Source organism: Anomalospiza imberbis, chromosome 10 (genome assembly GCF_031753505.1).
Source record: "Anomalospiza imberbis isolate Cuckoo-Finch-1a 21T00152 chromosome 10, ASM3175350v1, whole genome shotgun sequence".
Lineage (NCBI taxonomy): Eukaryota > Metazoa > Chordata > Aves > Passeriformes > Viduidae > Anomalospiza > Anomalospiza imberbis.
In genome coordinates, this window is record NC_089690.1 from 11,772,178 (window position 1) to 11,784,440 (window position 12,263).

General features: G+C 44.4%; 1 protein-coding gene across 3 annotated transcripts in view; it reads right to left on the minus strand.

Annotated features, from left to right (window-relative positions):
- The window catches only part of FGF12 (fibroblast growth factor 12), a 229,847-nt gene that overhangs the window by 123,977 nt on the left and 93,607 nt on the right, over positions 1-12,263 (minus strand). Inside the window, exon 1 of one of the 3 annotated variants that reach the window (XM_068200687.1) lies at positions 12,073-12,253. The exons of the other annotated variants lie outside the window; for them this stretch is intronic. Within the exon in view, the coding sequence (XP_068056788.1) occupies positions 12,073-12,160 (88 nt within the window). The 5' untranslated portion in view covers positions 12,161-12,253. Of the gene's footprint in view, positions 1-12,072; positions 12,254-12,263 lie in introns of those variants that run through there. 3 annotated transcript variants of the gene reach the window in all.

Consider the following 12,263-nt stretch of genomic DNA (forward strand, 5'->3'; position numbering starts at 1 on the left):
ATGTTATAATTCACCTAGCTTGAGCAATGAAAATACAATCAGTTTTGTTTCTCTGAATAAGCACAGTTTTAGCAAATCACTTAAGCACGGGCTTAAAATTAACTAGCTGATTGAGGTCACAGCCCACTTTGCCTATGTGTTAGCACACTGCTGCAGGTAATATAGAGAGGATAAGCAAACCCCAAACAACAGTGAAAAAAACCTTTCCTCTGAAATCTAGCTCCTGAGATACCACCATTAACCTTTAGTGTGCAGCAGCTGTTAACTCTGAGCCCTTTAGAGAGGCCTCTGTGCTGTTGCTGATTCAGCATTAGAAACCTTCACTGAGCAAGGCTCTCTTTGGAGGAATGGAAGGACAGGGCACTTGTTATCCATCACTGAGCTATTCCAGCTGCTGGCTGGCACTTGCTAATGCTGCAGGCCTTGGCTTACCAGGTCATACTTAACCCTTAGAAAGCAATTGCCTTCATCCGTTTCTCTTAATAGACAGCCAGCATATTCTCCCTGGCAAGCTGCACTCCTAGTGAACATTAAATACTTTTACATGAGAAATTTATAATGCATGTGCTTTTAATGTGAGCTTACTGAATGGCTGGGAGTCTCAAATGCCTCTTAAAGCAAAAATTTCAACTGTACTCTAAAATCCTCATGGTGCATTTTCTCTTAAATACGTAAAATCCTACCCCCTTTCCCCAGTCAGTGTACAGACAGAGTAATATTAAACAGCTTTGAGACTTATAGTCCTTCAGCTGTCACACAGGTCCTGGGTTAGTCACATAGGTACTTTGCAAAGAAGGCAGCATTGTCTCCACACTACAGACAGGCAATAAGGCAGAGGAAGGTGTGGTGGAACCCAGGGTGGAGCTATATGCAGGTACCCACAGCCTAAATGTCAGACTGAGCAACTCTCCCTGACTTCCCCTACACTCAGTGGAGATCTTGCCAACGCAATCAATGCAGTTTAAGCTGCAGCTCATCTCACCATGCAGATGTATACTAAAACAGGAACTGAATTCCCATGGTCCTTGTGGGTCCCTTCCAAATTGGGATATGCTATGAAAGAAGCTCAGTTCCACCCCAGGTATCCTGGTTTCTCTCCTCTGGATGTGAGGGGCAGCATCTCATATCAGAGCTCCCCCACTCCTGCTCTGGTCCATGGGCAGCCAGCTGGCAGCACAGCTCATCAGGCAGAACAGAGCTCAAAGCATCCCGAAGCTGAAGTCGTGTCTCAAGGTGATCCCCCACGCTTCATCACACACAGCGCTTCCGGCACGGCCATCCTCATCTCCTGACGCGGCTGAACGGCTCACTGAGGCTGTGTCCACCCACAGCTTGAGATGCCACTTTAATCACAAGCTTGTAGGGACTGACAGCTACAGAACTCATCATTTGGCCATAACAGCCTACTCACCAGCCTGCTTTCCTTTCTGTACCCCACATGACAACTGCTGTCTCTCCAGCTGAATTGACCCCATTGGTTTTGAACCCCTGGGCATAAAGAAAAGCAATGCCCTACTTGAGGCAAGTGTGTGATGTTGTGCTCCTCTCATTGCAACAAGCATCTAGAACTGGGAATGGTTTAGAGAGAGGCAGCAATAAGATACAAGATTCTTCAAACTGTGAGAGACAGCTTAGCAGAAGTATGCTTGTGGTCTCTGCAATCACAAGAGAGAAGGATGGGTTCTGTTATTCGCTATCATTCAGTACTGGTCTCTGGAAAACATCAACCCAAACTAGCAGGAATCAAGTTCAAAACAAAGGAAAAGACAGACTTCTTCATGTAACAGGTCTGGGGAAATCCTTTCCACAGGACACTATGATGCTAAAAATATACATGAACTCAAGAGGAGACTGGTCAAGTACAAAAAAGAAATATCTACTGAGAACTCTTATGTACATTGAACCATGTCTGACTCAGATAATTTTCTAAGCTGAAAATAGCTAGCAGCTGGGAGAGCATTTGGGGGACAGATCATATTTTCTTACTTTTTCCTGTTTGATGTGGATGGAGAAAGGCTATTGGACTAGATGGACACGTAATTCTGGCCCAGATTAATTGCTCTTGTATTTTTCTGTTAATTGATGCTACTTCCCTATATCTTTCTATTGGTGACTTTTTCAGAGGTTTCCTTCATTTTTTCCCAAATAATTCTTTCCAGGCTACACTAAACCCAGTGAGATCTGTCTCTATAACACAACACCATTGTGGATAAAGCAGAGATGAAGTAGGGAGTAAGACATTGGCTCTTAGTCTCAAAGCTTAACGAGCAATTACAGAAGTGCTAAAACAGAGGACTGTCCTTTGGCAGTTAGTGGGGCAACATGTGCTCACTAAGTAACAAGCACATCATTCCTCTAACCTTTAATCCCAGCAGCATTTTACCAGCCAAATGAACAACATTCCCATAAATAATAGAGATTCAATGCCTTTCTCTCCTCCCCAACACTGTGCTGTCCTTCCAGTCTACAGACCAGGAGCAAAGAAGCATCAGGGAAAATCTAGTGAGTCTGAGACTTGCAGTGAGTCTGGAGGTCACACAAGTGAGCAGGGTGACAGGAGAGAAAGAGAAGCGATGCCTTTGGGCTGAGTGAGCAGGATTTACCAGTCCTTTGTCCCTGATCTGGGTGGGAATTAAACCCATAAGTATCTTCCCAGCACACTTCAGGGCTCTGCATTTCTCTCTCTGCACCCCGCCAGTCCATTGTCAAGACCTGACTTTCTTATTGAAACACTTTTCTTCAGCGGCCATGCACATAAGCAATAAACTCTTACCACTGAGTAGACGCAGCCTTATGCCAGGACAGCCCTTAGCACAGTCCCCAAGAGGTACCCATGGCTATTTCACAAAGCAGTGTGCCTGTCTGGATCTTTCTGCCAGTCTGGAGTTAGTGGTTTTTTTTTTTTTTTTCTCACTGCTAACAAAGAAAAGCCTCTGGTTTGGATATTTTTATACTTAGCAGACTATCATTTAGAAAGTGTATTGCCTGACCGTCTCTAGGAGGTGGGAGCATCCCTTGCCAAACAGCATGTTAGACAGAGAAGTATTGACCCAAAGGGCACGAGCTGTGGATGAGCAGGAGAGAAGCTCTCATGGGAGCACTCTCAGCAAGACCCACCACTTGCCAGAAATGCCAAACAAGTGTGAAATTCATTCACTAAAGTGTTTCCTCAGGAAAGGACATGCTCCCATTTAATTGCCCTCCTTATTCATGATTCACACACCATCTGAACAAATTTGATTGTTCTAACTCTAACCTTTTCTAACCTCAAAAACAAAGCCCCAAACCAACCCTAAAACGCAGTCACATCACCTTCTCAGCCAAGGTGTTGTAAACGAGCTGCAAGGCAGAAACAGATCTCCAGCAAGATGTTTTAAGATGTGTGTCAGCCATTTAGCAGGGAAGGCGGGGCAGGGAAAGTGCATTTCATTGCTGAGCAGCCTGCAAGCATCTGGGAGCATGATTTATATTCCCACAACTGCCTCTTCAGGTTAAGGGTGAGCACAGTAAAGGATTCATCACAGAAACTCCAGCAAATGGAGAAACGGAGGAAAAAGCAAACCAGGTTTCTTTGTCTTATCCATTAAAGATAAATTAGAGTTATTAGAGAGGAGCACCCAAGCACAGCCACAGAACATTAAACCATATGTGAATATTTATATACATATTTGTCTGATCAACCAACTGAATATTTACAAAGATTATACCCTGCTTGCACTGAGCATAAATACCTGGGGAAATCAGCCTTTCAAAAACAACACCTGAGAGTCCCTCCAGCCTCACAAATAGACCACCCAGGATACGCCTACGCTATTGCTAAACTGAAGCAGCAGGGAAGTAAGGGCTTAGGCACACAGAACTGAGAGCAAGGGGAACACCATGCACTGGGACACAGGAAAGGGGTCTGTGCTTGAATTTCACTGCTGCCATTCAACATAGGCTCACATGCCCCTCTCCACCATCAAAAAGCCACAGAAGAGGATAAACAATGGCAACACTAAGTTACAGGAACTCAGAAAAGCAGTGGCAGCACGTTGGCTGTCCAGTCCCACCAGCAGTAGAATCATTATTTTCTTTGGTTTGGTTTTCATGTCATATTGCAACAAAAGAGGAAATCCAGAGCTTGAGAAGGAACTTGCAGCATGGAGGACGTTGCAATACCATTCCAGTGGTTATCTGTAGACACACCAACATCATGGAGAGGCTTGAGCATTGCGGAGTGTCATGGACATTTTTGATCCTTGTGCTTTTCCAGTTTGAATGCTCTGTACAAGTATGTCCAGCTTCACCCTTGGCTCCATAAGGAAGATTGCTTTGCCTGCCCCTCCCTCCAGACATACTTTGGATCCTCCCAGCAGACTTCCCCACCCTGAAAATCAGTAATGCAGAGGAGGGAACACCAGATTGGGTACCCCTGTCCACAAAGCAAGCACAGCATGTTTAATTACATTTTAAAAACAGTTTCACTACAAGTTGCCCTTTCTCCGTTCCTTCTTTTCAGTGCTCTCAGCTCCTTATTCCACTCCCATGCTCTTGTAGGCTTCCCACTCTGTCCATGTCTTTTCCACCCACTGTATGTTGAAGTTTTGAATTTTAATCACTTTTATATGCTTCTGTATGCCCACACGCATGCATTTTCCCACTTCTGGACCTTTCCTCTGCAGGACCCAGCATTTCCTCTGCATCCCACCCACAGTCCCTGCAGGTACACTTGCATGGTCCATGGCACATCAAAGAAGTCCATTTCAGAAGACAACCTGAAACAAGGGCTAAAAGTTGGGAACAAGTTGACTGTTTGTCACAATCCCAGCACAGGGCAGGGGCTTTTGTTCTCTCAACACCTTGTCCTATCTCCCCAAGGACCAGCAACTGCAGCAAGTGAGCATCAGGTGCAGGACCCTGGGGATCAGGCCAGTGCACTCCTCAGATCAAAGACTCCTGACCTACAGCAAATGGATGCCCCAGCTAGTCCCACACACAGCTGTGGCTTCATAAAAACACTTGCTGAGAAACCAGCAAGGTAAACAGAAGAAGGGACAGCAGAAACTCCCCACCTCAGCTCTGCCAGAGCCAAACAATGACTTCAGTCAAGTTGCCTCATCCTACTGTATTTACTGTTGTCCCCCCCTTGCCTTGGCAGCATAAAGCAAACTGATTAGGACCAGCAGCAACTGCTGGGCCATGCACAAGTGAGTTTTCAAGTGAACAAATGGCTGTGAGTGCACATTAAAAGCAGGAAGAGAACACTAATAAGGAAACAATTATTTCATTTTTTAAAAAACAGATTTCTTTCCTATTCCTTCCTCTTATCTGGAACAAACAAAGCTTTGAGGGAACAAATACAATTCCAGTGATAATCCACGCTTTGGATCCTGGAAGCATTTGGTACCAACTTCTGGAAAACAAAACAATGATAATGACTCACGCTGGGCCTGGGGGTGGCTCATCACAAATTTAGCAGCAGCTTCCATGCTCCCAGCTGAGATTGGCTTTGCTGGGTTGTTTTCACAGATCCCCAGGACTGCAATTTAGCACATGCAAATCGGCCCAGCAGCCAATTGCAGCCACCATGCTAGAAAGGCATAAACATGCCATTTAGAAAAATGCTTTGCCATACAAAACATGATTACCTCCTTCCATGCCATTTCAGGCTATAGGAAGAAACACTATTTTTATTATTAAACATTACACATCTCTTTTCCTCCAAGGGGAAGAAGAATTATTTAAAGGCCCATTAATCACACATTTATTCACACAACTGAAAGCTTTGCACACTACCATTTCATCTGGTATCCATTACAAGCATCCCCTGGACGCTTATGAGGCCACAGCTCAATCCCTGTATCCAGTTTTGGGCCCCTAACATCAAGAAAGACACTGAGGTGATCCATCCAGCTCCAGAACAGAGCTGGGGAAGAGTCTAGAGAACAAGTCCTGTGAGGAGTGGCTGAGGGAACTGGGAGTGTTTAACCTGGAGAAAGGAAATCTTATCTAGTTTTCAGACTATGCTGAACTTTTGATGATATATGTACAACCTGGCCTAAAAAATTTAAAACTAGCATCAGTTTGGTAAAAAATTGAACAGGTTACTTCTGGAAAGCAGCAGAAAGGGCTATGGGAAGACAAGTGGCTTGGTTTTGAGCAAAGTTCAGTGATCCAGAAATAGATCGCTCTCACAAACAAAGCAGGAAGATTTCAATTTCTTTAATGAACAGGGCTTTCCATCTGGGAACTGATGGCTGTGAAATACCTCCAGAGAGATCTACTGGAAGCAGAAAACAAGCCTAATGTCAATGCTCTGTGGACAGGGTGAACAAGAAGAATTTTAGGGATGATACATACTACTCATCTCATGGCTCAGTAATGGTTCTGGCTGGGATTAGGTGCAAGAATAGAGTTAAATATGCACTCAGATGGTTCAGTGAGCTGAGACTTGTCTCCGGAAATACTCCTTGGTCTTCAATGGACATGACCTAAGGACAGTCACACAAGCCTTAAGCTGAAAGCATCTGCTCTGAAAGTCATCAACTTTAAACATCTTCCTTTGACCCCAGATTCTTTAGTTACACTTCAAGTGGAAAAACAGCAACACAGAATTTTATACACACAGTCATTCAGGAAAACCAATGGAAAAGCTGAAAAAATATTTCATTATATTGTTAGCTAACACTTCCCATACATGTTTGAGTTTATAATGCATCGCAATTGTACACCTCAGACACCTCTTACTCTTTTCTTGCCTGAGACTGGGAAGTGAAGGAAGTTAAGCTTTATTCCTTTGCAAAACCATGCAAACCTTTAGGTGAGAAGTGTGACAAACCAGCCAACCTCTGCTTCAGAGTACTCTTTATCATCCTGATTACAGGTACTTAAGAAAATTCAAATTACTCTGCTTTTGCTTGTATTTGCTCATTCACAGAAAGTAAAACATTTTTCAAATATGATTCAATATCAGTGACGCTCTAGTAGGACCCAGACAAGTTTCAATACTCAGAAAACTGAGTGAAGATCCAGCAATTCCAGATGCCCAGCTCTGTAACCTCAGACATCTGGCTGACAGCTCTGCACTGCTAAGCCACTTTACACCCAGGGAGTTCCTGGACCTGCATTCCTTTTGAAGATTTATGAAATAGTTTATTGGAAACTGAAAAATAAAATCATGCATAGTATGAAAGACTTTCCTTTACTTAACTACAAAGAATTGGCTGCAAGTCCTTAAAAAGGTTATTTGCATATAACAAAGTTCATTATTATTTGTATCTCTGGAATTTTTGTATGATAGAAACCAAGTAATTTCACCAAATAAAAATGCTAAAAAATTCATCATTTCTAGAACAGATTTTTTTACAAAGATGCACAAGCACTATGGGCTTCCAGGAGAGATGCTTAGCCAATGTCTGCATGAGAGGGTTACTTTAGAATAAAGGAAAGTGTGGATTTAAAATGCTATAGCTATTCTTGAATAATACCCCAGAGGAGTGCTCCTGTTATAATAAAAAAGAGTTTTCAGAGTTTTGTTTAATTCATTTCCCAGGTGAATTAAACTAAATCAGACAAAGGTATTCTTTCCACTGGCATATGAGTGTCAATAACAGGCATTATTCCAGAACAGCACAGGTACTTAACTTCCACTGGTCAGCAAGTGTTAGTTTTCCAAAAACACAAAACAGGAAGAGGGAGCCTGAACAAAATATGTGCCCTAACAGTGGCAGAAAATGGCAGGCCAGACACCTAGCATGGAAAGAAAAAATGTACTGATGACCCCCAGTCAGATCCCAGTGCTTCTCAGCCTTGCAACCCACTCCAGCTCCAGCTCAGCAGCACTAAGCCACTGTTCCCATCTCCCAGCAGCAATGCACATCCACATTCTGAGCTGCCACAGATCAAAGCCTCTCTGTGCTCCCTGAACTCAGCAAGGAACTGCAAGTTTCACTCTGTTGCTTACGTACACAGAGCTGTTGCTTCCAGTAATTTGAAGCAGAACTGTGCAGTATTTGTTGTACACTGTAACTTGCTGTTTACTTGAAAAAACAGCAGTGGGAAAAATTTCAAGAACTAGTGTATGTAAATAAAATGTAGATGGATGCATAGATGACTGCACAAGCAAACAATGGAGTGCCTGTTGTGCTCATAAGCCAAATGCTATTCTTGAATATGCAATTGTACCTCCTATGTGTGTGATTCTATTTGCATCTGAAGATGTCTTGCACATGCAGACACATTACGACAGTGCCCTAAATAGTCTCAGGGAAAATGCAAAGATGTATATGGGCAGCAACAGACTAGCTAATTAATGGCAGAGGCACAGCCTGACCCTGCCTACCTAGACAGAATGCTTGTTCCTGTTGCCTCAAATATCAAACTTAGTGTCGTGATGCCTGGAGAAATACGAAGACCTACTGTGCCAGACAACATTTCAATTTGCCACAAAGCCAGCATCAATCAGTATATTTCCAGGAGCATCTCCAAATTTCACCAGTATGAGACTCCCATGGAAGCCAAGTTCAGGATTTACTTTCAATATGAGCTTAATTTCTACTGAAGGCATCAATTTGCAAAATAGGGACTTAAACTGAGAAGTGCTCTTGTGAATGTTTGATAATAGATCAGTCTCTGGATACAACTAAACCTCTACTACTGAAAATAAAGCTGAAAATGCATTGATGCTGAATACTGTTGCTGGTCGATGTGAGAAGTATCTGTGGTTTTAGCAATGATACATCCCACAGGAGAGTCTGCACAGGAGCCAAGGGGAGGACAGGCATGAGACACAACCACTCATAGAGCCAAGTAAGAAATCCTTATGGAAGAAGACTAAAACACACTCACTAGCAGAAATCTCCATGCTTCTATTATGCAGCCTATGGGTACAGGGCCTTTTACATCTAAGTGGCTGCAAACCAGGTACAGGTCACCCAAAATAGTTTTTCACAGCTACATAACAATGCAGTCATTATTTAATTTTTATCTTGAACTTAACAGTGTAGTAGCTATCTATTTCATAATTTTGGCCAGGAAGCCAAAAGCAAAAATAGAAATCTGGACTGGCAAACCACATCTCCTAAGCAAAGGGGAAAAGAGTGTTAGCAGAGAAAATAAATTAAAGAAAAAAACACTTAACAAAATAATTGTGGTTGTACCATCACAACGGGAAATATCTCTGTGCGTGCAATACCATCAGTCAGCTTGCAAACTCTGAAATAAGATAACAAGATAACAAGTGAAGCACCTGAAAGATGATACAGAATGTTGCTGTGCTAAAATACTTGTAAAGAAATTCACAAAGGAAGAGGATAAATATCTTGCTCTGCATTGCTATGAATTACTTGCACTTTTGTGGTGGCTTGGAGACCCATTAAGCCCCATTTTGCAAGGTGCTGTTCAAAAAACCACAGCCTGCCGCAAAGACGAGGTCTGCACACCTCAGAAGTGGAGCATAAGAAAACAACAGGCTAGAGTTAGCTAAAGTAAAGTAAAGGGGTGAGAGATCTTTGCATAACAATAAAAGAATCTTGCTAATATTTTTGCTAACATCACAATAGAGTTGTACAGCACTATACAACTACCTTCAATATTTCACAGTTTCTCTTTGAAGTGTCATGCATTAGCTTCTGTCAGAATCAGGAGTGGTCTAGGACTCTGAGTCAGCACAACACTCAAATATGAATCTGACTTTAAACATGTGCTTACATCCTTATGAGCTGTTTGCATTAAAGAAAACACAGATATGAGGAAGGCAAAAGGCTTGGTCGATCTGTCAGAATTACTTCAGATCAGAGGATCAAGGACATGTAAGTAGCTCACAACATTCTGGGCCACCACTGTTGTAGTCGATGTTTCCACAGTCCCATAATTCTATAATCCTTTTGCTGGTTTACATCTCTGACTGGCTTGGCCCCACAGTGCCATGCTGGGCACAGCACTACACCTTTAGGGTTGTCGCCAGAGTATACACCTGTCTCCAGGGGCATGCTCAGCTTTTGAAGAAGTTAGCAAGGAGATTTATCCTCCAGCAGGCCCACCACACAGTGACCCTTTTCTAGGTGGAAGCTTTTGTTTTTATTGTGCATTTTTCAAGAACATAAATCCCAACCTTAACGGAAAATGAAAAAACTAAGCCAAGGAGAGGGAATGGATTTTAGCATGCTGATTCAAAGCAACAGACCCCATCTGGAGTGGTCAGGCTTATGATGGCATGGGGTTAGTACCTGGAAAATAAGCTCAGTTGGAGATAACAATAGGAGATCATTCCCACAGACTGTCTCCTTACAGCACATCATCAGGAAATACAAAGACTATGCAATGTTCAGTATCATTCCACAGAACAGCGGATGTAAGAAAAGACTCAGGCACCACATATGCATCAAGCACACTCAAGCACAGGATCCATCTGTAAAGGCAAACCAACTCAGCCAGGAATCTATTAGGACACTATCATTGACTTCTAGTTCACTAAAGTTACAGCCTAGCATCCCCCGTGGCCTGAGCACACCCCACTCTTACCAGTAGCTTATTGTTCTCTTTACTGCTCTTCCAAAAGACACAAACCAAACATTCACATATAGGACTATGGTGAAAACTCCATTATAGCTTTTCACTGCAAAGAGACTAATGTCTGTTTGGCTTCCATGTGCAGCCACTATTTATTCTATTTATTTATCATATTGTTCTTCAAAGCAGGGCAGAACATGCTTTGAAGGGAGTTCAGCATTCTCTCCCAAAGATTCCCCTATTGCCATGAGCTTGTCACAGACAGCAAATTGAAGACAAGAGTGTCATGGGAGGGAGGAGGCTATTGATGCATAAACGGGTGGCTATAACCATTAACAGCTTTTCCTTAGCAAGGCCATAAGGGAATCCAGGCAACCTCAGCAACACTGTTCCCCTAAGAACAGCCTTTCTCTTCAAGAGAACACCATTTGCACTGGAGGTATGGGCATTTTTCTCTTCTAGGACCAAGATCTCACAAAAAAACCCAACACAAGCATTAGGAAAGAATACTCTAAAAGACACCCTCATAAACATCCAACTAGTAGCTTCTACAGATGTTAATAGTAACAACAATAACACAGGATTTCATTCCGTAGGCATTTACCTAGTGTTCTAGAGAGGGAAAATCAGATTCATGGAAGAAACATGTAGCACAAAAGAAATTGTAGAAACACCACTTTAAAAGTTTCAACAAGATCATCCTAAAACTCAGGGGTAGTACCACACCAAACCAAGGCATGCATGCACTTACTCCCCTCTTCAAGAAGTGCTCAGGGGAAGTGTTTAGGATCACGAATATTTTTCAGAAATTCACCCCACTGCACTTCCTTCCCATCCTAGTGAAATGCTCTCTCCCCAACAGGGTGGGAGCTGAGAGAGGAGGTGGGAGTCTCCTCAGGCCCCCCATCAGGAGCAGGCAGGGATTTCTCTTTGCTTCTAAGTAAATTGCCATTCAAAAACTTATTCAGCCCCTTCCACCAGAAAACCACTGCGACATTACTACTACCAGAAGCACAAAGTATAGAGAGCTGTTACAGAGAGACCAACCCTAGAGTTGTGTGTGGCCACTGGCACTCTGGGGAAGGTTATCCCCATATTGGCCAGGTAGTAACAGAAGGCACAGCTGGGGGTTCCAGGTGGGATGAGAAATACAGGGGTCCCATACGAAGAAAAAGGTCCTGAGTGGGCTGCAGGTGGGATGGGGAACAATAATGAGGGTCGTGTGTGAGGTAGGAATCTCTGTGAGGACAAAGGACACACGTGGCGGTTCAGTGTGGGTGGGGGCTCCAGGCAGGGTTAAGCACAGGGTGGGGTGGGGGCCAGGCCTCGGGTAGAGGGGGGCCGGGTTGGGAATCCAACGGGAGGGGGCCCGGGTGTGGGGATGCCGAAGGAAGGGGACTCGGTCCCGGGGATGCGCGGGGTCAGCACCGCGGACAGCGCCCGGCCCATCGCGGCCACCTGTGCGCGGCGCCGGCGAGACGGAGGCGCCGGGGAGGACGGCGAGGAAACGGGGCCAGCCCGGGCCGAGCGGCGCCCGGGCGGGGAGCGAGGGCGGCGGGGACAAGGACGCGCGCTCCCCACCTGGGCTGTGGCTGGATCTCAGGCGCCTTCCACAGAGACACTGCAGCATATGCGAGCCTTTCTCCAGGAGAAGCCCGAGAATCCTCATGGATTTCACTTTGTGGCGCCCTCCCGCTCCTCGGAAAAGGGACCGGCCCCGGAGCGGCCGGCTCTCAGCGGCGGGGCGCCGGGCCCCCTCGCCGCCAAACTTC